This window comes from Aquarana catesbeiana, linkage group LG02 (assembly GCF_042186555.1).
Source record: "Aquarana catesbeiana isolate 2022-GZ linkage group LG02, ASM4218655v1, whole genome shotgun sequence".
NCBI classification, from domain to species: Eukaryota; Metazoa; Chordata; class Amphibia; order Anura; family Ranidae; genus Aquarana; species Aquarana catesbeiana.
This window is the reverse complement of record NC_133325.1, coordinates 115,421,107-115,448,876: the sequence shown is the minus strand read 5'-3', so window position 1 is coordinate 115,448,876 and position 27,770 is coordinate 115,421,107. Positions and strand designations below refer to the sequence as shown.

At 40.6% G+C, this 27,770-nt stretch overlaps 1 protein-coding gene across 1 annotated transcript in view; it reads left to right on the top strand.

Annotated features, from left to right (window-relative positions):
* Window positions 1–27,770, top strand: part of MTUS2 (microtubule associated scaffold protein 2) — a 974,348-nt gene that overhangs the window by 766,868 nt on the left and 179,710 nt on the right. Inside the window, exon 8 of the mRNA XM_073613369.1 lies at window positions 9,595–9,806. Coding sequence (XP_073469470.1) covers window positions 9,595–9,806 — 212 coding nt within the window. The remainder of the gene's footprint in view (window positions 1–9,594; window positions 9,807–27,770) is intronic.

Genomic DNA, 27,770 nt, shown 5'->3' with positions numbered 1-27,770 from the left:
GGGGGGAAATCACCCCTGGAAAAGCCAAATTTGGAAGATGCACACAAATTTCACAATGTCAACATGTGCGACCTGCCATCACGGGGGATCAAGGGACGTGTTTTGGGGGAGAAAGCCCTTCCTCACCGCTACTTTATTATTGAGGAAGGGGTTGCACCCCCAAAACGCATCCATTGATCTCCCGTGATGGCAGATAGCACATGTTGACACACTGTGTGCATCCTCCAAATTTGGCTTTGGGAAAAATCACAAAAACATTTCGCACATTGTAGCAGACAAAAGAAGAAAGTGATTTGGAGGGGCTTTAAACTCGCCCCAAAACATCAATGATGTTTTTATATTTTGGAATAGCATCATTGATGTTTTGCTTGATGTTTTCCAATTGTAAATTACACCCCATGATCTCCCCGATCACAATCTGGGCACTTTCTGATGTGAAAGGATCTTCATCCACAACATCACGATCACCTAAAAAGAAAAGAAACCCAAAATAAATTAGGTTTGCCAAAAAATGCCGCCATCCATCTCTTATCTGAGCCTGTGGTTGCAGACACTCACCTGTTGTGGTGACTACTTCCACCACGTCTTCTTCCTCCTGCTCAGCTTGTGTTGGGGGGATTTCCCCTTCTTCCAGGGGGGGGGGGCTCTGGTCTCCTCGGATGAGGGGTGTCCTCCGAGTCTTTTCTCCCCTATGTAAAACAAAAATGGTATACTTAGCACACAGATATTTGATGGCAGAACTATAGAAATAGGAAACATTGCTTGGAAGTGGGGTACAATGATCTATTTTAGCAGAGTTCCAAGATGTAGCTTTTTTAGTGTCCTTTGTCAAGCTGCAATACTTTACCTGTTTGGTACAAGCTTCACAGATGTAGCCCCCCCTATAGTATACACTGGAGCACCTGTGTGCCCCCCCTAATAAAAAGGGTGTTCTGGGGTCCCACACTAGTGCTCCAGTGTCCAGATGTGAAAACAGCTGCTCAGTGTCCTCTCCTTACACACAATCTAGTTTGCATTTCATTCTAGTAACAAACCCATCTACACAACCCAATTCTTTGAAGACAAGTATAGGGCGTCAAAATGGTGGCCAAATGCATATGGCCTAAACAATGGTATTTTATCGTCCGAAATAAAAATGTGTGATCCGAACGAATAATGTGCCCATGAACATGAAAGTTGCCATTTTAAACTGTACAACAGTTCCTAAAAGCACATGGAGCAGCACGAACGTAATAAACACAAGAACAATAGGAACACAGCACAACTACTTACTTTTTTGCAGCACTCTCCGGATCTTTCTGTACTGCTCATGTTCTCGTAATTTCAGGTCCGACCACCGCTTCCTGAGCTGATCTTTCGATCGTCGTACCCTGAATTTCCGGTGCAGACTCCTGACCACTTTCGCCATGATCTTGGCCTTTCGGACATTGGGGTTGGGGTAAGGCCCATACTTTCCATCATAGTCGGCCTTCTTCAGGATGTCCACCATCTCCAACATCTCCCCAAAGGACATATTTGAGTCCTTTAATCTCCTTCTGGATCGGGACGTTTCAGGCTCCGGCCTTTCCTCCCCCTCCTCCTCGTTGCTGTACTTAGCACTATCCTGCTGTCTCTCTGCCATGTGCTCTTCCTCCACTGCACCGAACGAAAAGGGGTGGGGAATAGAATAGAAAGAACGTCAGGGGCGGGCGGAGTTATACGCATGCGCAGTGTGTATAAATCGTAACGCGCGCGTCTTACGTACGATCTGTGAGCGGAGGAAGGAGCATCGGAGACGCCGATCGTGCTAACGAAGGTAGGATCTAAACTTGGGCCTATACTGCTTCGAAATTGAAGCCTATATTGTAACAAGATTAGGGGAGTTTGGCCTGACATTAGGGTTTGTCTTGTGTTGTGTCTTGCAGAGAAAATGGATGGGTTCAACGACCACAATTTCCTGCCCCTGTTCATAGACAAGTACAGGGAGCTGCCCTGTCTGTGGCAAGTGAGACACCCCCACTATAATCACAAACAGAAGAGGCAGGCAGCGCTGGAGAAACTGCTGGAGTTGGTGAAGCCGGTGGTCCCCACAGCAACCATCCCTTATTTAAAAGCTAAAATTGGTGGCCTGAGGAGCACTTATCTTAGGGAGCGCAAGAAGGTCACAGATTCCCAGAGGTCCGGAGCTGCAGCAGATGACGTTTATGTCCCCAGGCTGTGGTACTATGAGAGACTGCGATTTCTGTCAGACCACACTGAAGTCAGGGAATCCCTCTCCACTCTTCCTTCCACTCTTCCTTCCACAGCAGCTGAGGCTTCTGATGTCCAACCTGGGCCTTCCAGCCAGGAAGAAGTGGAGGAGCCCAGCTGGAGTCAGGTATAGCATTGTTCTACTGATTTCTGAGCAATAAATAAATGATGTTTACTAGATGTTATTATTGATCACTAATTGCTGATTTCATAAAGTGTTTTACATATCAATAGACAGTAGTGGGCACCCAAAATTGGGACAAGAATGAAAACTGCTGGGCTCAGAAGGATAGTCTGTTATATTTGTTAACATTCAATTTGCAGCAGTCAGGAGGTGAAAATTGTGTGTGATTGATGAAAACAATACTAAAACTATGTCCCTTTTTCATACACAGGAAGACCTCAGCCAGGAGGAGGCTGTGGAATGTGGCAGTCAGGAGGAGGCGGGGATTAGTGGCAGCCAGGAGGAGGCGGGGATTAGTGGCAGCCAGGAGGAGGCGGGGATTAGTGGCAGCCAGGAGGAGGCGGGGCTAAGTGTCAGCCAAGAGAAGCCTGGGACAAGTCGCAGCCTGACTGAGTCTCAGGTTCCTCCCCTCCGCCTGCCATATAAAAGGGCCAGGAAGGCCACTCCCAGTCCTGTGCAGGATTCAGTGTACAGGCTGATCCAGGAGGCTTCGGCGTCCCTCAGAGCCTTCCCCAGTCCTGAAGAGGCCTTTGCCTGCATGGCTGCCACCAAATTGCTGGGCATGCAGGAGGGTCAACGCAAGATCTCTGAGGACCTGATTTATAAAGTCCTTCGGAAGGGGGAGAGTGGGGAACTGACACACAAGACGGATGTCATGGAGAGGGACCATCATCCTCCTCCTCCTCCTCCTCCTCCTGCTGCCACAACTCCACCACCACAGCCAAAGCCTGTAAGGAAGCGTGGAAAGAAGACCTGAGAGTGATGACCTGGGTTCAGTCTGGTCTGACAAAAGCTGCAGTCTCTCGTATGACCACAGCCTGGGGACACAGATGTCATCTGCTGCTTTCCGGATCTCTGGAACTTCTGGACCAGACTGCCCTCCCTTAGATAAGGACTCCTCAGGCCACCAATTTTGCTTTTAAATAATTGATGTCTGCCCTGGGGGTCCAAGGCTTCACCCACTTCTGCAGTTTCTCTAGCGTTGCATCCCTCTTTGTTTATAGTTGTGACCCCTTAATAAAATATTTTTAGGGAAATTCTACTCTCCTGTGTGTGTTTTCATCCAAAAAGGACAGTTTGTTGGTGACGATTCAGGTACATTTCTAAAGTACAATGTGAAATTAACAAGGGACAACAACACCAAACAATCTCCTCCTACAGATTAAATAGAACAACATATCAATGGTGTTGTGGGAACTTGTCACAAAAAACACACAAACATTTTCGGGAGTACTAATCAAAATCACCAAAAAAAAATAAAAAGAGAAACACAAAAAAAGATTCTACATTAAAGTAAAAAAAAAAAAAAAAAAAAATGTTGTCAGATGTGAGAAATCAAAATATATTGAGGGAATCCCGATAAATAGTAACGAAAAAAGTTTGTGAGAAGTGTTTGTGAATATGAGCATCAAAACGACTTAATTCTTGTCACATTATAAAGAAGAAGAGAGTGCGCTGTATTAAACCATTTTTTACATTGCAGCGTGACGAAAGTGCTTTATCCATTACGAACGCTAAGTTTACCAGAACGAGCTGTCCCGTGTCGGAATTTCTTCTGAGCATGCGTGGCACTTTGTGCGTCGGAACAGGCCACACACGGTCGGAATTGACGCGATCGGATTTTGTTGTCGGAAAATTTTATCTCCTGCTGTCCAACTTTGTGTGTTGGAAAATCCGATGGAAAATGTCCGATGGCGCCCACACACGGTCGGAATTTCCGACAACACGCTCCGATCGGACATTTTCCATCGGAAAATCCGACCGTGTGTATGGGGCATAACTGTGTAACTCTAAGGTTAGAGAGTTTGCTTAATCAGTGGGAGGTTCACATTCGTATGCAAGAAAGTTTACTAGATGAGTGTGGTAACCTGTTAAATTGTTTCTTCCATGTCAAAAGTTAATTTCAGTTAATGTCAGTTAAATTTATAGTGTTACATTTAAAGGACGAATACATTTATGACGGGGGAGAAAGTAGCACTGACTGAACTAGGCTCTTTAAATTCAGCACTGACAAAATAAAAGCAGCAAATTGTATTTCTCTTTTTCTCCTGTATGATGAACATGTGCAGTAAGAGAGGAGAGTGGACTACTCCCTGATTGGCTGCTTCTGCAGCTGAAGATGACCTGCCCCTAGCAATTCTGAACAGACAGACTCCTGATTGTCTGGGAGGGCAAGAAGGCAGGTGATTGCTGCCATAGGGAGAAGTGCAGGGGTGGTAGTACCTGGTGAAGTGTTGCAGTGTGTCCAGGAGATCACTGGAAAATTCTGTCTACATCACTGCTGCTGCTGTTAAGAGACTTTGCTGAGAGGGGCTGCATGTGTCGTGTTATTGTTTGTGAGCTGCTGTCCAGTATCCAGTTCTTCCAGTGTCTGGTGTTCCAGTTGTCATGCTGTAATACAATTGGTTTGCAAATTAAAAGAGATGTTTTTTTTTTTTTTATTAAGAATCATACTTAGGTGGATGCAGCATCTGTCCCCCTGGTGCTTCTAACACTGAGAACTGAGCGATCAAACACCACTGATCACTCTGTTCTCATAGCTCTTATCAGTCATCAGCTCTCTGCTCTGCCCCCCCCCCTTCTTGCTCACTGGAGCACAGGGCTGTGGGAGTGGCCGGTTTAGGCTCTGTGTCGGTCGGTCCAGGCATGTGGGGAGGTCCTGACTCCATTGTCACGATCTTGCCTGAGCCTGGACCGGCTCTGGGATGTCAGCCGACAGCAGGCTTCAGCCCACTATCTGCTGAAAACGAGCTTTGGCTGTACTTCTCCTTTAAGGAAATATTATGTAATCTTAAGAGTCCTTTTTGAATGCCAGTCCTTGCAAATCCAGATTTTTCCAGCAAAGCTTCGTAGTCTCTGATTGTGTCTTAAGTCTGTATTGGCACTCAGATTACAGTTGGTTTTGCTTTAAGTTTAAGTCGTGTCCTCAAAGTATGTCTGCATATCCCAGTAAAAAAAAAGGACAGTTTAATCTGAAACTGCAGCCATGAAGATAGAATTGTTTTAGGAAGCAATTGCGAAGTAAAAAAAATAAATAAAGTTTTAGTACCTCACAATTTTGACCTATCTGTGGGTTATAAATACACACACTTCAGATAAATACACTGTACATACTTAAAAAAGAACGTGCACAGAGCAGACTATCCTGCATTTAGCATGCCCTAGATTTATAAGTGTCCCCATTGTATTTATAATACTGCACATCAATTTCTCCTGCTGTTGGTGAGATACTGTCCTTACAATATATTTTATACCTTATATGCTGTATCCATCTCTGTAAATAACACCATCCATTATCATCATTCTTTTTTTTATCATTATTATTATACAGGATTTATATAGGCCTGACAGTTTGCACAGCACTTTACAACAGTAGGGCAGACAGTACAGTTACAATATAATTCAATACAGAAGAATCAGAGGGCCCTGCTCATTAGAGCTTACAATTTAGGGGGGGAGGGTCAAGTGATACAAAGGGTAATAACTGTGGGGGATGAGCTGATGAAGAAAATAAAAGAACAGTTGTTAGGTGGAGGCAGGGTAGGCTTTACCGAAGAGAAAAGTTTTCAGGGACTGTCTAAAAGTAGATAGATTTGGAGATAGTCTGACAGATTGGTGTAGGGTATTCCAGAGGATGGGAGAGGCTCGAGAGAAGTCCTGGAGGTGAATATGGGAGCAAGCGATGGGGGAGCTAGAGAGCAGGAGGTCTTGGGAGGAACGAACAGGGCGATTAGGTTGGTATGTTGAGACCAGGCTAATGATTTAGCTGGGGGCAGAGTTGTGGATGGCTTTGTAACTTATTGTTAGTATTTTTTTTTTAATTTGTTCGGTGAGTGGCAGCCAATTGAGGGATTGGCAGTGAGTTGTAGCAGCTAAGCAGTTTGTAAGGTGAATGAGTCTCGCACCAGTATTCATGATGGACTGAAGGGGGGATAGTCCATTTAAAGGTAAGCCAATGAGGAGGGAGTTGAAGTAGTCGAGGGGAAAGATAACCAGGGAGTGAATCAGGAGCTTTGGGGTTTCATTGGTTAGGAATGGATGTAGTTTGGAGATGTTGTGGAGGTTAAAGTGGCAAGCTTTGGAAAGAGAGTTCAGAGTCCAGGATAACACCTAGTACCCTAGGTGGGGATGGGTGGATGGTCATTCTTCTGATATTGTAGCTATTGTGTAAGTGGCAGGTTGTTAGGTCTTTGAATTGATGTGATTGCAGAGCAATACTACTGGCTCTTAGCTTTGATTTCAGCACCCTCTGTGTGGACAGCACAAACTTCCAGGGGCAAAGGCACACAGCTAGATCTTTAAACAAGAATGTTGGTTACTAAGAAATTTGCTCATGCTCATTCTCATTACCTCATTGCCAATAGTGCAGCAACTTTCTTCCGAAAAGTAAAGCTCAACTTCAACACATGCTTATTTAAGCTTTAAATAGAGCATTGGTAGTGTTAGGGCTCTTTCACACGGGGCGGATCAGTGATGATCCGCCCCGTGAACACCCGCTGGCTCAGCGGGGATCGCTCCGCCGATCCCCGCTGAGCAGAAAGATGACAGGTCCATCGCTGCACGCTGTGCAGCTACGGACCTGTCAGAGCGCCGCTCTCCCCTATGGGGGATCGGATGATGACGGACCGTAGTGTCCGTCGTCACCCGATCCGATCCGAAGACGGATGGAAAAGTAGGTTTTTCCTCCGTTACACTTTTCGGATTGGAGCGGCGTCGGATGTCAGCGGACATGTCACCGCTGACATCCGACGCTCCATAGGGATACATGTATGTCCGTTTTTCATCCGAAAACGGAAGGATGAAAAACGGACATACGGATCCCCCGTGTGAAAGAGCCCAAAGAGCCTTTTTCAAATGTGATTGCAGTCTGTGACCCCGAAATAAAGATTACTCCTCAATTCCTGTCTATTTTATGGGTGTCAGATAGAAAAGGAAGTAGAAGGAAAGCTCCCAAACAGGGACACAGGTCAGATATTATTGTGTTGTTATATGTGGCACAGTAGGATATTACTGTTGGGGAGGTTTAACCCCACTTTCTGTCCAGAAACAAGAAGTGAGGGAAAATATCCTTAGTTGTCACACTGACAATGTTTATCCACTTAATTTTCGCACCTGTATTACCTTTTTGGGTAAGAAATGCAATTTTAACATTTTAGTTATGAGATTAGTGATTCAACAGTAACTTTGTCATAACTGATAACTCGATAACTGATAACTGATAACTCAATACTGATGATCACAGATATAAAAACTGGGGCAAAGAAAATCTGATCATTCTGCAATGGGCAAGGCTGCAGATGGACACTGATAAGGCTGCATTGATGGGCATTTAAAATGTACGTTTTTTTTCCTTAAACTTCCCTCCTAAACTTGGGGTGCGTGTTATACGCCGATAAATACGGTAATTGTGGAGTGGAAGGAAAATGATAAATGGTTTTCAACATTTTTTACAAATAAATATGTGAAAAGTGTGGGGTACATTTGTATTCAGCCCCCTTTACTCTGATACCCCTAACTAAAATCTAGTGGAACCGATTGCCTTCAAAAGTCACCTAATTAGTAAATAGAGTCCACCTGTGTGTAATTTAATCTCAGTGTAAATACTGTTGTTCTGTGAAGCCCTCAGAGGTTTGTTAGAGAACCTTAGTGAACAAACATCATCATGGAGGCCAAGGAACACACCAGACAGGTCAGGGATAAAGTTGTGGAGAAGTTTAAAGCAGGGTTAGGTTATAAAAAAATATCCCAAGCTTTGAACATCTCACGGAGCACTGTTCAATCCATCATCCAAAAATGGAGAGAGTATGGCACAACTGCAAACCTACCAAGACATGGCCGTCCACCTAAACTGACAAACCAGGCAAGGAGAGCATTAATCAGATTAGCAGCCAAGAGGCCTATGGTAACTCTGGAGGAGCTGTGGAGATCAACAGCTCAGGTGGGAGAATCTGTCCACAGGACAACTATTAGTCGTGCACTCCACAAATCTGGTCTTTATGAAAGAGTGGCAAGAAGAAAGCCATTGATGAAAGAAAGCCATAAGAAGTCCCTTTGCAGTTTCCGAGAAGCCATGTGCAGGACAGAGCAAACATGTGGAAGAAGGTGCTCTGGTCGGATGAGACCAAAATTGAACTTTTTGGCCTAAAAGCGAAGCGCTATGTGTGGCGGAAAACTAACACTGCACATCACCCTGAAAGCACCATTCCCACCGTGAAACATGGTGGGGGCAGCATCATGTTGTGGGGATGTTTTTCTTCAGCAAGGATAGGGAAGCTGGTCAGAGTTGATGGGAAAACGGATGAAGCCAAATACAGGGCAATCTTAGAAGAAAACCTGTTAGAGTCTGCAAAAGACTTGAGACTGGGGCAGAGGTTCACCTTCCAGCAGGGCAACGACCCTACACATACAGCCAGAGCTACAATGGAATGGTTTAGATCAAAGCATATTCATGTGTTAAAATTCCCCAGTCAAACTCCAGACCTAAATCCAATTGAGAATCTGTAGAAAGACTTGATAATTGCTATTCACAGACGCTCTCCATCCAATCTGACAGAGCTTCAGCTATATTGCAAAATAGGGTAAAAATTTCACTTTCTAGATGTGCAAAGCTGGTAGAGATATACCAAAAAAACCTGCAGCTGTAATTGCAGTGAAAGGTGGTTGCACACATCTTTCACATGTTTATTTGTAAAAAAAATTGAAAACCATTTATTATTTTCCTTCCACGTCACAATTATGTGCTACTTTGTGTTGGTCTATCACATAAAATCCCAATAAAATACATTTATGTTTTTGGTTGTAACATGACAAAATGTGGAAAATGTCAAGGGGTATGAATACTTTTTAAAGGCACTGTAGATCTTATTGAAAAGTACTGTATGTTTCTCATGCTAGAACACATAAATGTACATAGGTGTTTTTCTATGGTACTTTCTCTGAAAATTGTTATGTACATGAATTTCCATCATGCTTCAAAATCCTCTCCACATGCCTAACCCTAGGAGCAGGTGAATGTTCTCTTTGGGTATTTATTATAGAGTTTGAAGTGATGCCTGGGCTCTTCTTCTTTTAATTTATCAGTTTTTTATTTTACTTTGCATGATCAGAAAAGTCTGCTAATTGTTGTGGAACAAAAATATATCATATGTAACAATGCTAAAAATTGTTTTCATCCCTTTCAGGACACCCCAAGCTGAAGCCAAGCATTGTAAAGAACGGTTATCCTGCCAAGTCTGAGACAACCACCAGAGATCCAGATCGCCTCTGTGCACACAGGCTGAAGGAGAAATGTGAGGAGAAGACTAAAGAACTTTTGTTTATACGAGAAGAGTTTAAAAAAGCCAGCTGTGCATTTGTCGTATTTGCAGTGACAACGCAGTATTTTTTTAGTAAGGTAAGAAAACCAAACGTCTTTGCCATTATTCATGTCAATTGTTTCATTACCTTTTAGAATACCTCCCAAATAAAAAAATACATTTGTCGGTAGATAAACCCTGGCACGGCAAATTTTTTTTAAGAAAACATTTGATTGGCGGATGTAGGTGATGCCACAATATCTTGCTTGCTACAGATGCAAAATGGGACTCTCTATTATCTTATTTCAGTTTACTACGAGGCAGTTGTAATGTACAGCAAAACTTGTTGTAAAGCTTGTATCTTTTTCAGTTCTTCACAGAATCTGGTTGGGTGACTTGTTCTTACCGAATTACAGTTACATATTTACATACATAGTTAGCCAGGTTGAAAAAAGACACAAGTCCATCTAGTTCAACGAATAAAAGGGAAAAAAAATCATACAACCCCATATACACAATCCTGTACACACTGTTAATCCAGAGGAAGGCAAAAACCCCAGCAAAGCATGATCCAAATTGCTCCAGCAGGGGAAAAACATTATTTCCCGATCCCCCCGGGAAGATATTCTCTGAGATTAAAGCGGCATTTTACTGTATCTGAGCACCACAAGTTGGAAATCCTATTGTAGCACCCTTGTCCTAAACAGGGCTATAAAATGTAGGCTAGTAAATGTAGCTGTGCTAGGTGGTAGCTAGCCTTTCTAATTTGTAGTCTATTGATCAAATGGGTTTCTCCTAAGCCTGGTGTTAACTGTGATTTCTCCCTTTTGTCAATAGGTGGCACTGTTACCTTTGGCATCAGTGTGATGAATTATGGTGGATTCAGGTTATGAGTGTATATACTTCTCTCAGCCAATCAGCAGGAATTTATTTGGCCGCCGAGCATGCTGGGAGAGGCTATTTATTAGAAGAAGGTCAGATGTTTCGGGTTCTTTCCACCCGGGCTGCGGCCTAGGTGGGCGTGTGTGCAGCAGCAGCAGAAGTGTAGGCCTGAAGCCTGGGGCCTTGCCACATGTGTCAGGGGCTCTGTCGGAGAGAGCCTGGTCATTGCTGGGAGGCATGGGAGAGGAAGTTGCCAGAGGGTCAACCACTCTTGTTGCCGGAGGCATGTGTAGAGGGATGAAGTTTTGATGGAGTAGCAGAGGAGACTCTTCATCAGCCAAGGACTGTGAAGTGGCTGGGAAAGCTTCAAGAGAGAACCCATCCAAGAAATCCAGTGGATAGCTGTGAGTTAAGCTTGAGGAATGCAGTGGGTAGCTTGGAGACAGCAGTTGCTACGAAATACAGATTGCTGAATTCAGCTTAAAGGCCCCTTTTCTGTATAGCTGTCTGCCTAGTTCTATTTTTGTCTAAGGAGCCTGCCAATTTGCTACTGCAATTGCCAAGGGTGTCCTGTGCCCTACTCCTCTCTCCCACCATTCCTGATAAGAGAAATAGAATCTCTTTTGTTGATTTTTAAAAGTGACTGGCGCCCATCTTTTCATCTTGCACAACACCCACCATGCCTAGGAACCTGCACCCTGAGCAGGAATTTCGGCCCTTCCGGCCTCTGGGGGTCACCGCCAGGCCGTTGGAGGTTGGGAAGGGCGCTGCACTATTTAAATAATTTTTAATATTCAAAGCAAACTCACCCATCTTTCCATGTCTCCATGCTTTCGTTTTTGAGAAATCTCTTTTAAAAAAATCAGTTTCTGGATGTGGACATCTTGACTAAGAGCAGTTGAACTGTTCAGGTAGCATTTCTGGAATTCCTGGAATTCATCTACCATTAGCTCAGGCATACAGACAGGAGGGTGTACTTAGCAGAAAAAGTTCCTTTCCCCCCTCCTCCAGTTGAAAAAAATACCCATTTAGACTCCTGGGATGTATGATATCATTTTATCTGAGGCCAGAAACCAGCAAACAACTGAAGAAATGTAAAAAAAAAAGTTCAAAACAAGTAAATATAACATGCCTTCCTATCTATTTACTAAGGCTGGAAGAATAATGATTAAAAAATAGGATTTTTTCCGTCATACATACCTGTAAAATCCTTTTCTTTGAGTACATCATGGGACACAGAGTTAGGCTAATATTCATTACCTACTGGGTTATACGCCATCTCTAGGTTATCGGACACTGGTAGATAGACATGTGCATTACTTTTTGTTCCGAATCTGAATTCAGACAAATTTTTCATAAATCCGAATTTCCGAATTACAAAAGTAACGAATTTAAACAAATCCAAAAAAAAGGAACAAATTCGAAAACAAATTCGAATTGAATTTGAAAAAAATATAGAAAAAAAATATAGAAAACGATTTACTAAAGAATACAATAACATAGAATATAAAATAATAAAGCAATGGAATATATATATATATATATATATATATATATATATATATATATATATATATATATATATATATATATATATATATATATATATATATATATAAATATATATATATATATAATTTTTTTTATTATTTTGTTCTATTGTTTTCTATGCTTTTCTTTTCTATTATTTTTTATTCTATAATAGTCTTTTCTATTCAAATTCAAATTCATTCTATAAGAAATTCAAATTTCGGAACATGGCTTCTGAAGTTCGAATTTCATATTGAATGAATTTGAATTTGAATAGAAAAGATTAGAACAGAAAATAATAGTAAAGAATAGACTAGAAAAACAATAGAACAGAATAAAATAAAATATAATATAATATATATATTTTATTCTATTCTGTTCTATTGTTTTTCTAGTCTACTCTTTTCTACTCTATTCTAATCTTTTCTGTTCAAATTCATTTGATACGAAATTCAAATTTTGGAAGATGGTTATATATATATTATATATCTTATTATATATTTTTTTTTCTATTCTGTTTTATATTATATTTTTTTCTATTCTGCTCTATTGTTTTTTTATGCTATTCTTTTCTATTTTTTTCTATTCTATTCTAATCTTTGCTATTCAAATTTGATTTTGGTCTATATGAAATTTGAAATTTGAAATATATATATAGCTTCTGAAATTCGAATTTCGTATAGAATGAATTCGAATTTGAATAGAAAAGATTAGAATAGAAAAGAATAGAAAAGAATAGACTAGAAAAACAATAGAACAGAATAAAATAAAATATAATATAATATATATATTTTATTCTATTCTGTTCTATTGTTTTTCTAGTCTACTGTTTTCTACTCTATTCTAATCTTTTCTATTCAAATTAATTTTATACGAAATTTGAATTTTGGAAGATGGTTATATATATTATTATATTATTTTTTTTTTTTCTATTCTGTTTTATTGTTTTTCTATTCTTTTCTATTCTATTCTAATCTTTTCTATTTGAATTTGAATTCATTCTATACGAAATTTGAATTTTGGAAGATGATATGGAAGACGATATATATATATATATATATATATATATATATATATATATATATATATATATATATCAATTAGATTTTTTCTATGCTGGTCTATTGTTTTTCTATGCTATCCTTTAGAATAGAATAGTAGAATAGCATAGAAAAACAATAGAACAGAATAGAAAAAAAAAATAATATATTCTATTCTAATCTTTTCTATTCAAATTCGAATTCATTCTGTATTTGGGAATATATATAATATTTTTTTCTATTCTGTTCTCTTGTTTTTTCTATTCTAGTCTTTTCTATTAGAATTTAATTTCATTCTATTTCATTCTATTTCTGTATAACTATTTTCCGAAATTCAAATTTCGTATAGAGTGAATTTGCATTCAAATAGAAAAGATTAGAATAAAATAGAAAAGAATAGCATTGAAAAACAATAGACCAGCATAGAAAAAATATTTTATATACATATTCCAAAATTCGAATTTCGTATGGAATGAATTCGAATTCAAATAAAAAGTATTAGAATAGAAAATAATAGAAAAACAATAGAATAGAATAGAAAAAAATATTATATATATAAATATATATATAAAACCATTTTCCGCCATTCGAATTTCGTATAAAATTAATTTGAATTTGAATAGAAAAGATTAAAAGATTAGAATAGAGTAGAAAAAAATAGACTAGAAATAAAATAATAGAAAAGAATAGACTAGACAAACAATAGAACAGAATAGAATAAAATATAATATATATATTATATTTTATTCTGTTCTGTTCTATTGTTTTTCCAGTCTATTCTTTTCTATTATTTTCTATTCTAATCTTTTCTATTCAAATTCGAATTCATTCTATACGAAATTCGAATTTCAGAAGCCATCTTCCGAAATACAAATTTCGTATAGAATGAATTCAAATTTGAATAGAAAGATTTAGAATAGAAAAGAATAGCATAGAAAAACAATGGAACAGAATAGAAAAAAAATAATATATATATATAACCATCTTCCGAAATTGGAATTTGGTACAGAATGAATTTGATTTCGAATAGAAAAGATTAGAACAGAATATATTATATTTGTTCTATTCTGTGCTATTGTTTTTCTATGCTATTCTTTTAGATTTTCTATTCTAATCTTATCTATTGGAATTCGATTTCATTCTATACAAATTTCGAATTTTGCAAAATGGTTATATATAGTTTACTTTTTCAAATTCGGTTACATTTTTTTTTAATTCGAAAACGAAATCCAAAAATGAATGTAACGAATGCAACAAAGTTAACTAAACGAATTTAGTTAAATAACGGATCGAAACTAAACAAATTTTTTCATCCTACACATGTCTACTGGTAGACAAAGTCTTAGACAGGAAGTGATCCCCTATATAACCCCTCCCATACAGGAAGTTCATCAGTTTTGTAGCAAGCACTGAATCCTCAAAAAAGAGAGGAGGGATCTCTGTGTCCCATGATGTACTCAAAGAAAAGGATTTTACAGGTAAGTATGACGAAAAAATCCTATTTTCTTTTTCATACATCATGGGACATAGAGTTAGGCTAATATTCATTACCTACTGGGATGTCCAAGGGCAATAGCTTTGAAGGGAGGGAGAGACCCTGCCAAACAATAGCCATCAGACCTTGTACGGCAGTACACTGCGGCCAAAAGCCGAATCCTCGGCTGCTCAAACATCCACTTGATAAAATTTTGTGAACATATGCACTGAAGACCAGATAGCAGCCTTACAAATCTGAGCCACAGATACCTGATGGCAAAAAGCCCAGGAGGTTCCTACACCCCTGGTAGTATGAGCTCTCACTCTAAAGGGAGGAGCTTTACGTTTCAGACCATAGGCCTGAATAACCAGTTGACAGACCCAATTGGTAATGGAAGCTTTGGAAGCTGCCTGCCCCTTCTTGGGTCCTTTTGGTAAAACAAAAAAGGAGTCTGATCCTCGGATCTCCGCATGATCTAGACAAATAAGCCTTGCCTGCCCGGACAACGTCCAAGGAATGCAGTCGTCTCTCTTCTCTCCAAACAAGTCTGAGAGAAAAAAGAAAGCAAAATAATGTCCTGATTCAAATGAAAGGCTGACACCACTTTTGGCAAAAAGGATGTAACAGTCGTGACACGACCCTGTCGTGGTGAAGGATCAAGTATGGTTCCCTGCACGAAAGGGCCGCCAACTCCGACACCCTTCTAGCTGAGGTGATGGCCATCAGGAAGGCTAGCTTGCGTGACAGCAAGTCTAATATAATTTCCTTGATAGGCTCAAATGGTTGTTTCTGTAACACAGACAGCACCAAGTTCAAGTCCCAAGGACACATAGGTGACCTAATGGGGGAAGCAAACGAGTTGCCCCCTGCATAAAGGTTCGGACCAGTGAATGGGAGGCTAAAGGCTCTTCAAATGTGCGCAAAGTGCAGCAGCCCTCCCCCCACCTGATAGAGTGGGGGCGTCCCTTCAAAAGGAGGGCTTGGTACAGGGTTTAGAAGAGCTTTGGACCCAGGGCTTTTTCTGGCCCTGACCTTGCGGCTTGCCCCTGGCTCTAGAGCCCTGTTGGCGGCGGAACTGCCTTGGCACTGAGACACCTAAGGAAGCAGTCCCTGAGGTTTTAAATGGGGGATGCCTGGTACTTCTCTTTACAGGAAGTAGATAGCTCTTCCCTCCGGAAATCTTTTGGATATATTTGTCAAAATCATCACCAAACAAACGTTCCCCATGAAAGGGGAAATCTGCCAATACCTTCTTACAAGGAAGCTCGGCTGACCAGTTCTTAAGCCACAAAAGTCTGCGCATATGTACAGACAAGAGAGCCAAAATGAGAAACCTGCTGTATTGAATCCTTTAAGGCAGTGGTCATCAATCCTGTCCTCAGGGCCCACTAACAGGCCAGGTTTTATGTATTACCTTGGGGGAGATGCAGACTAGAATACTGCAATCACTGAGCAGCAAATGATATCACCTGTAATGTATTTCAGTTATCTTGGAAACCTGGCCTGTTAGTGGGCCCTGAGGACAGGGTTGATGACCACTGCTTTAAGGCATCAACAGCAAAACACAGCGTTCGAGGAATAGCTGTCTTTTTTTCAGCAAGATCATCATGGACTGGAAGATACCAATTGCTTCAACAGCTGGCTGAATAGCTGAACTGGCCAAAGAAAAGGAAGCCTTTAATAATGACTCCAGTTTCTTGTTAGCAGGGTCTTTCAAGCCCTGTGCATCATCCACTGGACAAGTTAAGTTCTTATTTAAGGAAGAGACTGCTGCATCTATGGCTAGCATGCTCCACTTCTTAATGAACCTTTCATCCATGGGATATAAAAGGGAAAACCTCTTAGGAGGAACAAAAATCCTGTCAGTATGTTCCCATTCAGCATACACTGCCTGTTCCAACAGTGGGTGTAAGGGAAAAGCCTGTGCGGCCTGAAGAGGCCTCAGGGACCCCAAAGAGGACCAGGCTCACTTAACCTCAGTAACCTCTGCAAGAGGCAACTTAAAGGCAGAATGAACCATCTTGGTAAGAGTCTGGATCAAAAGCCTCTGCGACTGAGAGGCAGACACCAACTGGAAATCTTCTTGTCCAGATTGCTCAGAAGCTGACTCATCCACCAGGCCCTCCACAGAATCCTGAGCTTTTAGCTCTTCCCCATCCTCAACCTATTCCTGCTCCAATCTAGGAGGCTCAGGGGAGGGGGATCTGTCACGCTTCTTGCCACCCTGCGGGATGGATTGCATGATCACAACACAATGAGAGTGTAACGTTTTGGAGTCACGCAGGACTCCTTCGTCAGGCATGGTTTGTGACTTGAACCAGTATCCAACTGGTTGTTGCTGCAGCGCCCAAATTTTGAGAGCTTATTCAGGAACGTGTGCGATGGGAATAGGCAAAACCTTGCAGGATCTTGTGTCTTCTTTGCGAGGCTCAGGTACCATTTATCTAAGCATATAGAGCCTGTGTCAAATGGATCCGATCGGTCAATCCCTTGATTCATTTAATAACAGTTTGTGGGACTAGAGACCTGGTGCTCAGAGAGCTCAAACAATCCTGCCTATCCACCTTGCAGACACTGGTAAAAAAACTGATGTACTTCCTGTATGGGAGGGGTTATATAGGGGATCACTTCCTGTCCAATGCCGCGTACACACGATCATAATTTCTGACAACAAATGTTTGATGGGAGCTTGTTGTCGGAAATTCCGACCATGTGTAGGCTCCATCGGACATTTTTTGTCGGAATTTCCGAAAACAAAAATTTGAGAGCTGGTTCTGATCGTGTGTACACAATTCCGACGCACAAAATTTCACGCATGCTCAAAATCAAGCAGAAGAGCCTCACTGGCTATTGAACTTAATTTTTCTTGGCTTATCGTACGTGTTGTACCTCACTGCGTTCTTGACGTTCAGAATTTCCGACAACATTTGTGTGACCGTCTGTATGCAAGACAAGTTTGAGCCAACATCCGTCGGAAATAAATCCAGGATTTTTTTGTCAGAATGTCCAATCATTTGTACGCAGCATTAGACTTTGTCTACCAGTGTCTACCTAGAGATGGCGTATAACCCAGTAGGTAATGAATATTAGCCTAACTCTGTGTCCCATGATGTTCGAAAAAGAAATAGTTAATTTTGATTGAGAGAGTTTAGTTCTGCTTTAATATAAACATGACTGTACTGTATATGTATTATTATTCATTTATATAACTCCACTATCTAATACATAATCGGTAGATACACACAAATACAGTTGAAGAGGACCTTTCATGTGTCATTTCTTCCACTTCCTTTAGATTGTAAGCTCTTGTAAGCAGGTTCAAGTATTCTAATCCTTGTATATTTCTTTATAATCTCCTCATTTTGGGCTTCATGGCGGCTATTATGGTTAGCACTCCTTGGATCTCTGAGTTCAAATTCCACCAATTCCACATGGAATCTGCATGTTGTCAGTATGTATTTATGGGTATCCTCTGGGCTTTCCCTGTCATCAGATACATGGCAGTTGACATAGCTGAACCTTACCGGCAGATTCAACAGGAAAAAACAAAGAAAAGTCCTGCAGAAATGTTTCAACTCTCTCAATGCAATCAACAGAAGGCAAATCACCAGGACTTTTGTTTTCAGGTTTGGGGGCTAGATACACTGTACTATTTTGAGCGATTTACCCTTAAAAGGTATGCATTTCTGAATTCACTTGTTGCATGCTTTTTCTGGTCAGGGGCTCAATGTATTAATGACTGAGACAGCCAACCAGCTAGCATTTTGGGTGGGGTCAGCGATGCATTCTACATATTTTTCTCGATTTTGGATTTCAATGCATTAATTGGCTTCCTCCAGTAGAGGGGGTGTGGGGGTGATGTAGGGACATTTTTTAATCTTTTATATATTTATGTTTTTTTATTGGCCTTTGTAACCTGGGGGATAAGTAGAAGGTACAAACGCTTCCTGGGATAAGCAGGCTTTCAGGCACAGATACCAGAACAAGTGAGGTAGTGACAAACAGTGAAGTGTTTAATGGTGATATTTACAAGTCTATAGAGGTGCTTTACAATGTTCAAAAACAAAACAAACAGAACAAAATAGCCAAACAAAAACCTAGCCGTGTCTCGGCTTGAACTATACACTATGCAGGGCCTAACTACCTGGCTGAGCAAGCCTACTGCTTGTCAGTATCCACATAAACTGCTTAACAGCTTTTTACCAACCTTGTTGCTCTCACAGACCAGCGTTGTCTGTGTTTCCCAGGCAGAGAGCAAAGGCTGGGGAAGAGGACCAAGACCTGAACTGGATCATAGATCAGAGATCAGATCAGATCAGAGATTCCTGAATGTGAGAAGCCTGGGAGACGTATAAAGCCCGAACAGGACTTTTCCTGGCTCTTTCTGGGACGCTCTGCTACACCTTATATAGTCAGTAAATTGCTAGGTATCATGTTGACCCTACATACTAAATAAAAGCCAAATAAAGCTTTAAAATATATGATTAAGATATACTGTATAAAGAGGTGTTATACAAAAATATAATAAAGATAATAATAATAATGACAAAAATAATAATGATAATGTAAGCCCACAACTCTATGTGCCCTGTACATTACTATGTAACATGTTGGCCCTTTATACATTCTGGAAATACAGAACATGCTGGCCACATACTGTATAAAGAGAATTATTGCAAAAATCTAATAATAATACAAGCCTATATTGTATAATGAGATTTTTTAGAAGTACATTATGAGTTGAAGTGTAATATATCAGATAAAACCAGAGGGAAAGATGTGTGCTGAGTCTGTTGCATGTTAGAGGAAAACAACAGCAAGTAATTTATATGTGGAGTGGGAGGGAAATTGAAGAAGACAGCTCAAGTGTTCTAGAATCAGAGAATACAAGACAGAAATACAAATGAAGCTTCTGGGAGGACAGACCTGTGTGTATTTACTGACCATCATGCAGACATGTATTACCATATATGACATGCTGAAATTCTTTCAGACACTTTAACAATGCATGGTGATACTGCAGGGAGTAAACAATGCTTTGTATTTACAGATAGTATTCTTATTACACTAAATACTGATGCAACATTTTGCGTAAAGAAAACACTGGATTTCACTGCTTTCATTTATTACATTCCTGAGTTTTCCTCCCATTTGTATCACAGAGGAGTATGGTGCTAATCATCATCATAAGCCACCATCCCTGAAACAGGCGAAACAAAACGATACCCTCCATACCAAAAGGGGGACTATTATGTGCTACATGTACAAATAAGAAAACACATATATCATAAAAGGTTACAATTTTTTTGGTACAAACACTAAAAACAAACGTGGCTAAGTATAACACATTTCACATATAGCTAACAGGATATCAGCATGCCAGTGCAGTAATATTGAAATCACATAAATGATCAGTTGGTAATGCACCCAACTCATTTCGCAGTAACCTTCTTCATCAGGGTGCCATATATACTGTAGTTACAAAGAATAACTATAATTGAAAAAAATACAAACAATAAATTTAAGATGACATATAGGGGAATAGACAATATAATGTATGGAAATCAATACTGACCTAAGTGTACAAAAGACATATACAGCCGCAAGTTAAAATCACTTTAAAAGCAGTGTCAAGGTCATTCCGCTGATCCGTCACAGAAAATTCCCCCAACTTCCTGCTACTGGGACCACCTGAGAGCAATAGGGGCAGTGATCAAGATGTTTATAACAAGAATAAAAAGAATATAATTAAATAAATATACAGTGGGGACGGAATGTATTCAGACCCCCTTAAATTTTTCACTCTTTGTTATATTGCAGCCATTTGCTAAAATCATTTAAGTTCATTTTTTTCCTCATTAATGTACACACAGCACCCCATATTGACAGAAAAACACAGAATTGTTGACATTTTTTCAGGTTTATTAAAAAAGAAAAACTGAAATATCACATGGTCCTAAGTATTCAGACCCTTTGCTCAGTATTTAGTAGAAGCACCCTTTTGATCTAATATAGCCATGAGTCTTTTTGGGAAACATGCAGCAAGTTTTTCACACCTGGATTTGGGGATCCTCTGCCATTCCTCCTTGCAGATCCTCTCCAGTTCTGTCAGGTTGGATGGTAAACGTTGATGGACAGCCATTTTTAGGTCTCTCCAGAGATGCTCAATTGGGTTTAAGTCAGGGCTCTGGCTGGGCCATTCAAGAACAGTCACAGAGTTGTTGTGGAGCCACTCCTTCATTATTTTAGCTGTGTGCTTAGGGTCATTGTCTTATTGGAAGGGAAACCTTCGGCCCAGTCTGAGGTCCTGAGCACTCTGGAGAAGGTTTTCATCCAGGATATCCCTGTACTTGGCCGCATTCATCTTTCCCTCGATTGCAACCAGTCGTCCTGTCCCTGCAGCTGAAAAACACCCCCACAGCATGATGCTGCCACCACCATGCTTCACTGTTGAGACTGTATTGGACAGGTGATGAGCAGTGCCTGGTTTTCTCCACACATACCGCTTAGAATTAAGGCCAAAAAGTTCTATCTTGGTCTCATCAGACCAGAGAATCTTATTTCTCACCATCTTGGAGTCCTTCGGGTGTTTTTTAGCAAACTCCATGCGGGCTTTCATGTGTCTTGCACTGAGGAGAGGCTTCCATCGGGCCACTCTGCCATAAAGCCCCGACTGGTGGAGGGCTGCAGTGATGGTTGACTTTCTACAACTTTCTCCCATCTCCCGACTGCATCTCTGGAGCTCAGCCACAGTGATCTTTGGGTTCTTCTTTACCTCTCTCACTAAGGCTCTTCTCCCCCCGATAGCTCAGTGTGGCCGGACGGCCAGCTCTAGGAAGGGTTCTGGTCGTCCCAAACATCTTCCATTTAAGGATTATGGAGACCACTGTGCTCTTAGGAACCTTAAGTGCAGCAGAAATTTTTTGTAACCTTGGGTTAGATCTGTGCCTTGCCACAATTCTGTCTCTGAGCTCTCTTTAGTCAGTTCCTTTGACCTCATGATTCTCATTTGCTCTGACATTCACTGTGAGCTGTAAGGTCTTATATAGACAGGTGTGTGGCTTTCCTAATCAAGTCCAATCAGTATAATCAAACACAGCTGGACTCAAAGGAAGGTGTAGAACCATCTCAAGGATGATCAGAAGAAATGGACAGCACCTGAGTTAAATATATGAGTGTCACAGCAAAGGGTCTGAATACTTAGGACCATGTGATATTTCAGTTTTTCTTTTTTAATAAATCTACAAAAACGTCAACAATTCTTTGTTTTTCTGTCAATATGGGGTGCTGTGTGTACATTAATGAGGAAAAAAATGAACTTAAATGATTTTAGCAAATGGCTGCAATATAACAATATAAAAAATTTAAGGGGGTCTGCATACTTTCCGTCCCCACTGTATGTTGAAAATGAGAATATCAAAGAAACTACTAATGGAATAATAAAAAAAAGCACATTGCCCAGCATACTTGGAGGAATGAATAATCGACTCAAAAGGAATGAGTGGTGAGGTAGGAACTGCAAGATGGTAAACAGATACTCTGAGATACTCTGAGGACCACCCAACAGAAAGCAGATATAGGGTAGAATTAAAAATATATACACCAGCAAAAGGCAAATAAATAACCTAGGGAATGACCCAACAGGTTCATAATATGTTACATATATGAGGACATCAGGGAAAAAAAAGGGATGGACAGAAGTCCATCTACCTGCTCTTAACACGATCTGCACATCCAGGCCAAATTGCGGTGGAATGAGTGCATTCTGGTGTGCTCTATATGGGCCTGGGTCCAATCCAAAAGTGGCCAATCATAATTAAAAAAAAAATGTTGAAAGGAAATGATAGCCAATCTGCAATTAAATTGCAGAGGCTGACCATCCAATCTGTGCCATAGTTGCCAAGCTAGGCAGCCCCCTTAGCCGGGAGTGTGCAGCAGCACCCTGCCCACCAGCGCAGTGATGTAGTGCGCCAACGATGTGATGACATGCACTCCCTGCCTACCGGTGCACATAAAGATTGTGGTGGAACACAAAGCAGGAAGCTGAGGAAACCAATTCACGGCTTTAGTTGGAATGTCCGTGTTACAGTACACGATAAAGGGCCAGCACACGCAAGCACCAAGGCATGCAAATGTGGCTTTGGTGCTCCAGGCAGCAAAAGAAGCAAGGAGAGCAAGGAGACAACCCCAGCCACTCCTACCTGAGGACTGCAACATGGCAACGACACATACTGTACACAATTGAAAAGTACAACAACATATCATGACAGGACAGTAGGATAATATCACAAAAGCCAAAAGATATATAATGTGCAAAAACATTAACAACTGGTGAATTGAAAAACACCATGGAGGGTCAGGTCAAATGAAGAAAAAAAAACAGATATATTACCCCATAAGTTTTACAGTTGGCGTAGTGCTTAGAGGTACATTTTTCACCATTCAATAACACTGCATATTTAGCTATATTCATATACTGGCAATATTTGCAGCCTCCACAGATAAAAATACCTGGGTATTTGCAAAGATCATTTCTTTGTGTACCTTTGTGAATTCACTGTGAACTAAATTGTCCCCGATGGACCTTACACGTCTACAGATAAATGCAGGTACCTCGGGGTACTTATGCTGTAAGTGGGTCACAAGCCAACAAATGCCAATATTTGCTTATCATTTTTCTAATCTGTGTATGTTGGTTAGAAAATGTAGTAATAATCCGAGTTGGATTATTGGTCTTATGTTTTTTTGTACTGTATAATCCTTCCTCTCGGTTTTTGTTTTTTGTGAGCATGTGTGAATGCTTTTTTGAGGCATGTGGGGGAATACCCTCTTCATAGCAATCTTTTTCTCAAACAATCAGCTTCGATTTTGAAGCTATGTTCATCAGAACAATTTTGTTATAGCCTTAAATATTGGCTGAATGGAATGGAGGCAATTAGAGGCTTGGGATGGAAACTTCTGACATGCAATATAGTATTGCCGGCCATAGGTATATATTATTAGCATAGGATATAGATTACTTATTAAGCAGCTATCATTGTTTTTGGAGATAGTTACATCAAGTAATGGTAGGGATCCCTGACTACAGGACATCGTAAAACTAAGGTTAAACTCACTGGTGTTTAATTTAAATGTAAGTTCCTGTAGTTTATCCAATGGGACATCCCATACTCTGAACACATCATCTATGTATCTGTGCCACAAGATCATATGGCCGACATACATAGAGAACTCCTCTGACTCTATAATTGTACTTTACCATTCCCCCAGGTACAAATTGGCATAGGATGGGGCACAACTAGTCCCCATCGCTAGGCCCTGTACCTGGAGGAAGTGGGAACCATTAAATGCAAAGTAATTATGGTGTAAAATTAACTCAAGGGAATCAGTGAATGAAAAGAATGTATCTTTGTATCACAGATGTCTGAGTCAGGTTTTCTATTTAGAAAGATCACTAAAAAGATCACAATAGACCCTCCCAAATGATCATATATTCTGAAAGCAGATGACCATTAAAATTAAAGTATAACTAAAGGCAAAACCTTTTTTTTTAACTTTTGGATAGAGTGGGTAGGGATTAGAGCGCTTGTCAGTTTTTATTGCTGTCTGTAGCCCCGTTAAGGATATCCCCCTTCTCTATTTGTCCTGTTTACCATTATTATTGAAAGTGAAAGTAAACGAAAATCCCAAATATTGGGTTGTCCCCAGAAAAGTAATAGAGGGGAAATCTTACAATAGGGGCACTAGTTCTGGTGACCTGGGGGTCCCCAATTAATTTCCTTTAATTTGCAAGGTTTTCCTCTCACTTCCTGTTTGGCTTTGGGACAGGAAGTGAAGAAAAATCTCTGCAATTGGACATCGATGACGAAAGATCTGACAGGGGTTCTAACCCTCCCTTACTCTATCTAAAATGAAAAATAAAGTTTTGTCCATAGTTCTACTTTAAATTTGAAGTCCAGGCAAACAGTTGAATCCCCAGAATAAATACATATATTGGACCTGTTTTAGCTGCCAAAAGAATTATATCTCTGTCCTTCCAGTTCTGAGATTGATCTGAGGAGGGTGTGAGGTTTATTTATTTTAAGGTCTAGGCGGACAAGAGAAACCAGTTTTCAGTCTGTCTAATCAAACACCACTACCTCCTCTCAGATTGTTAAGATCGATGGGGTGGTAGTAGAATAAGGAATATTCTTTATAAAATACAAGCAAGGATATAGCATGAATGTGCTGTTATTTTGACTCTACACCTCCCTTAAAGTGGGTAAATATACACATTAACATACATATTTTATCGAGCAATACTAATAAAGGTTATGTTTTATGTTTAGTACCACTGGCTTAAGTGCATTGGGGAACGCACCCCTGTTCTGTCAAACAGTTCTGGAATTTACACAGCTCTGCCACACAGCACAACCCTATCTGGCAGGGCAGGTGATTTGATTTTTCTTGGCTTCAGTTATGTTACACTACAGGTCTCTGCCTCACTCCTACTCTGTGACTGGACAGTAAAAGGAGAAGCAACACACTGGTGAGCTCATCTCTCTGTTATTGTGCTCTCTGCTTCTATGAGCATGCTCCATTTTGGCATGATATCTGCAATACAATGATTGGCTCCTTGTGCTGTGTCTACCTCTCCCAGTCTGAGCTCTGCTGTACAGGGAACTGCAAGAGTCATATCAATTTAGACTCCAGTACTTACACTGCTTGCATTTGGAAAATAAATATGAATTTAATGTTGTATTAATAAATACAAAGCTGCATTCGTTTCCACATGTGTGGAGTTTGACATTAAAGCGTTTTTTAACCCAAAAAAAACCACAGATTCTGTTCCTTTAAAGCATATAATGCTGTGTACACACGACCGGACTTTCGACGGACTGAATCACGTCAGACTTTCCGACTGACTTTTGACTGACTTTTTGACGGACTTCCGTCGAATCGGACTTGTCTACACACAATCACACCAAAGTCCGACGGATTCGACCGTGATGACGTACGACCGGACTAAAATAAAGAAGTTCATAGCCAGTAGCCAATAGCTGCCCTAGCGTCGGTTTTTGTCCGCCGGACTAGCAATACAGACGAACGGATTTTTCGACTGGACTCGAGTCCGTCAGAAAGATTTGAAACATGTTCTAAATCTAAAGTCCGTCACATTTTCGACAGAAGCCCATACACGGTCGAATTGTCCGACGGATTCGTTCCGTCGGACAAGTTTGGTCAAAGTCTGGCCGTGTGTACACGGCATTACACAGCACAGTGCTCGTGCTATGTAATTTGGCACCGTGTAACACCTATAATACCTGACTGATCCTGCCTGGCTATACCCTCCCCTCTGCAAAGAGACCATGATAATCATGGCTGCTGAGCCCCTGACATTGTGGTCTGTTTGTGTGCCTCCCTCATCCACAGCTTACACTTCTGTGTCTGTGTCTGCTCTGTCCTCCCCCCCTCCCCTCTCTGTGTGTCAGTGCCCGCCCCCCCATGCTCTCATATTTCTTTAAAAAAAAATCCCATCTGCCAGTGTTAGGTAAAAAATATGCTTATCTGTATCTATACCAGCGCGGCTCACTGACGCGGCTCTCACTCTCTCCGCTGACGTCAGCGGGAACTCTCAGCCCCGCCCACTGGAACTGTGCATCAAAAAGTGAGGAGACCCGAAGAGGCAGCTGAGCGCCAGAGAACCGTGCGGTTATAGATACAGATAAGCATATTTTTTACCTAACACAGGCACAGAGACATTTATTAGTATATTACAGTGCAGATGTGATGTTTTTATTTAAGTGGGTTAACAACCACTTTAAGACAGTACTTTTGATTTTGTATGTCACATGATAGTTGCACAAATTTCTCAATGTTGTCAAAATAATACTTTTAGATAATAAAATGCCCCATGGTTAAATAAACCTTAACCCCTTCACGCCAACCAGCCCTTTAAGAGTCCTAAAACCCAGGAGGCAGAGGCAGAGATTCAGGTTATGTGACCACTGTGATTGGCTGTCACAGTGGTCACATGATCAGAAAGGTCCCGATCACAGGTATCAGGAGCTTACCAATTCTTGCCGGCTACCATGCAGGGAGCATGCTCTCAGCACAGTAAGTTATATTAACAGGGCCACATACTGTATATGCAGCCACTCTGCTTTAAGGCCCACCCACCAAGAGGCCACATATAGGCGTGTGACCAGCGCCAAGAGGTTAATTATCACCTGGATTGTTGGAGAGAATACCAGAGGGTAGGTACATACAGTTTTGTGATAAAGTATTTGTCCATTTTCTGATCTTTTATTTTTTTCCATATTTGTCACACTTAAATGACTCAGATCATCAAACAAATTTTATTATTATACAAAGATAACACAAGTAAATACAAAATGCAGTTTTTAAATGATGGTTTAATTTATTAAGGCAAAAAAGCTGTCCAAACCTGCCTGGCTTTATGTGAAAAAGTAATTCCCCCCTAAACCTAATAACTGGTTGTGCCACCCTTGGCGGCAACAACTGCAATCAAGCATTTGCGATAACTGGCAATGAGTCTTTCACATTGCTGTGGAGCAATTTTGGCTCACTCTTCTTTGCAGAATTGTTTTAATTCAGCCACATTGGAGGGTTTTCCAGCATGAAAGGCCTGTGTAAGGTCATGATACAGCATCTCAATTGAATGCGACATTGTGGCACGATGTGTGGCTTTTTGTGATCTGTTAGCGTGCTTCACTTTGTCAAATAGCATCTATTTATGTGATTTCTTGATTCAACAGGTCTGGCAGTAACCAGGCCTGGGTGTGGCAAGTGAAATTTAACTCAGCTTTACAAAAAATTGTGGTTAGTCACAGTTCATTCATGATTCAGCATGGGAGGGGGCAATTACTTTTTTACATAGGACCAGGCAGGTTTGAACAGCTTTTTTCCCTTAATAAATGAAATAATAATTTAAAAACTGCATCTTGGACATTTTTGGTGAGAGTGGTCCAAAATATTCCTAATTTGGAACTGTGTGAGTGTAAAAGTTAAAATAACCTCAAAGACACTAAATTCATAGATATTTAGTATCTGTTCAATCCATTTAAAAATATATATAAGATCAATTTCCCCATACTCCACAAAGGGTAACTCCACTTTTGTTGAGAAAAAAA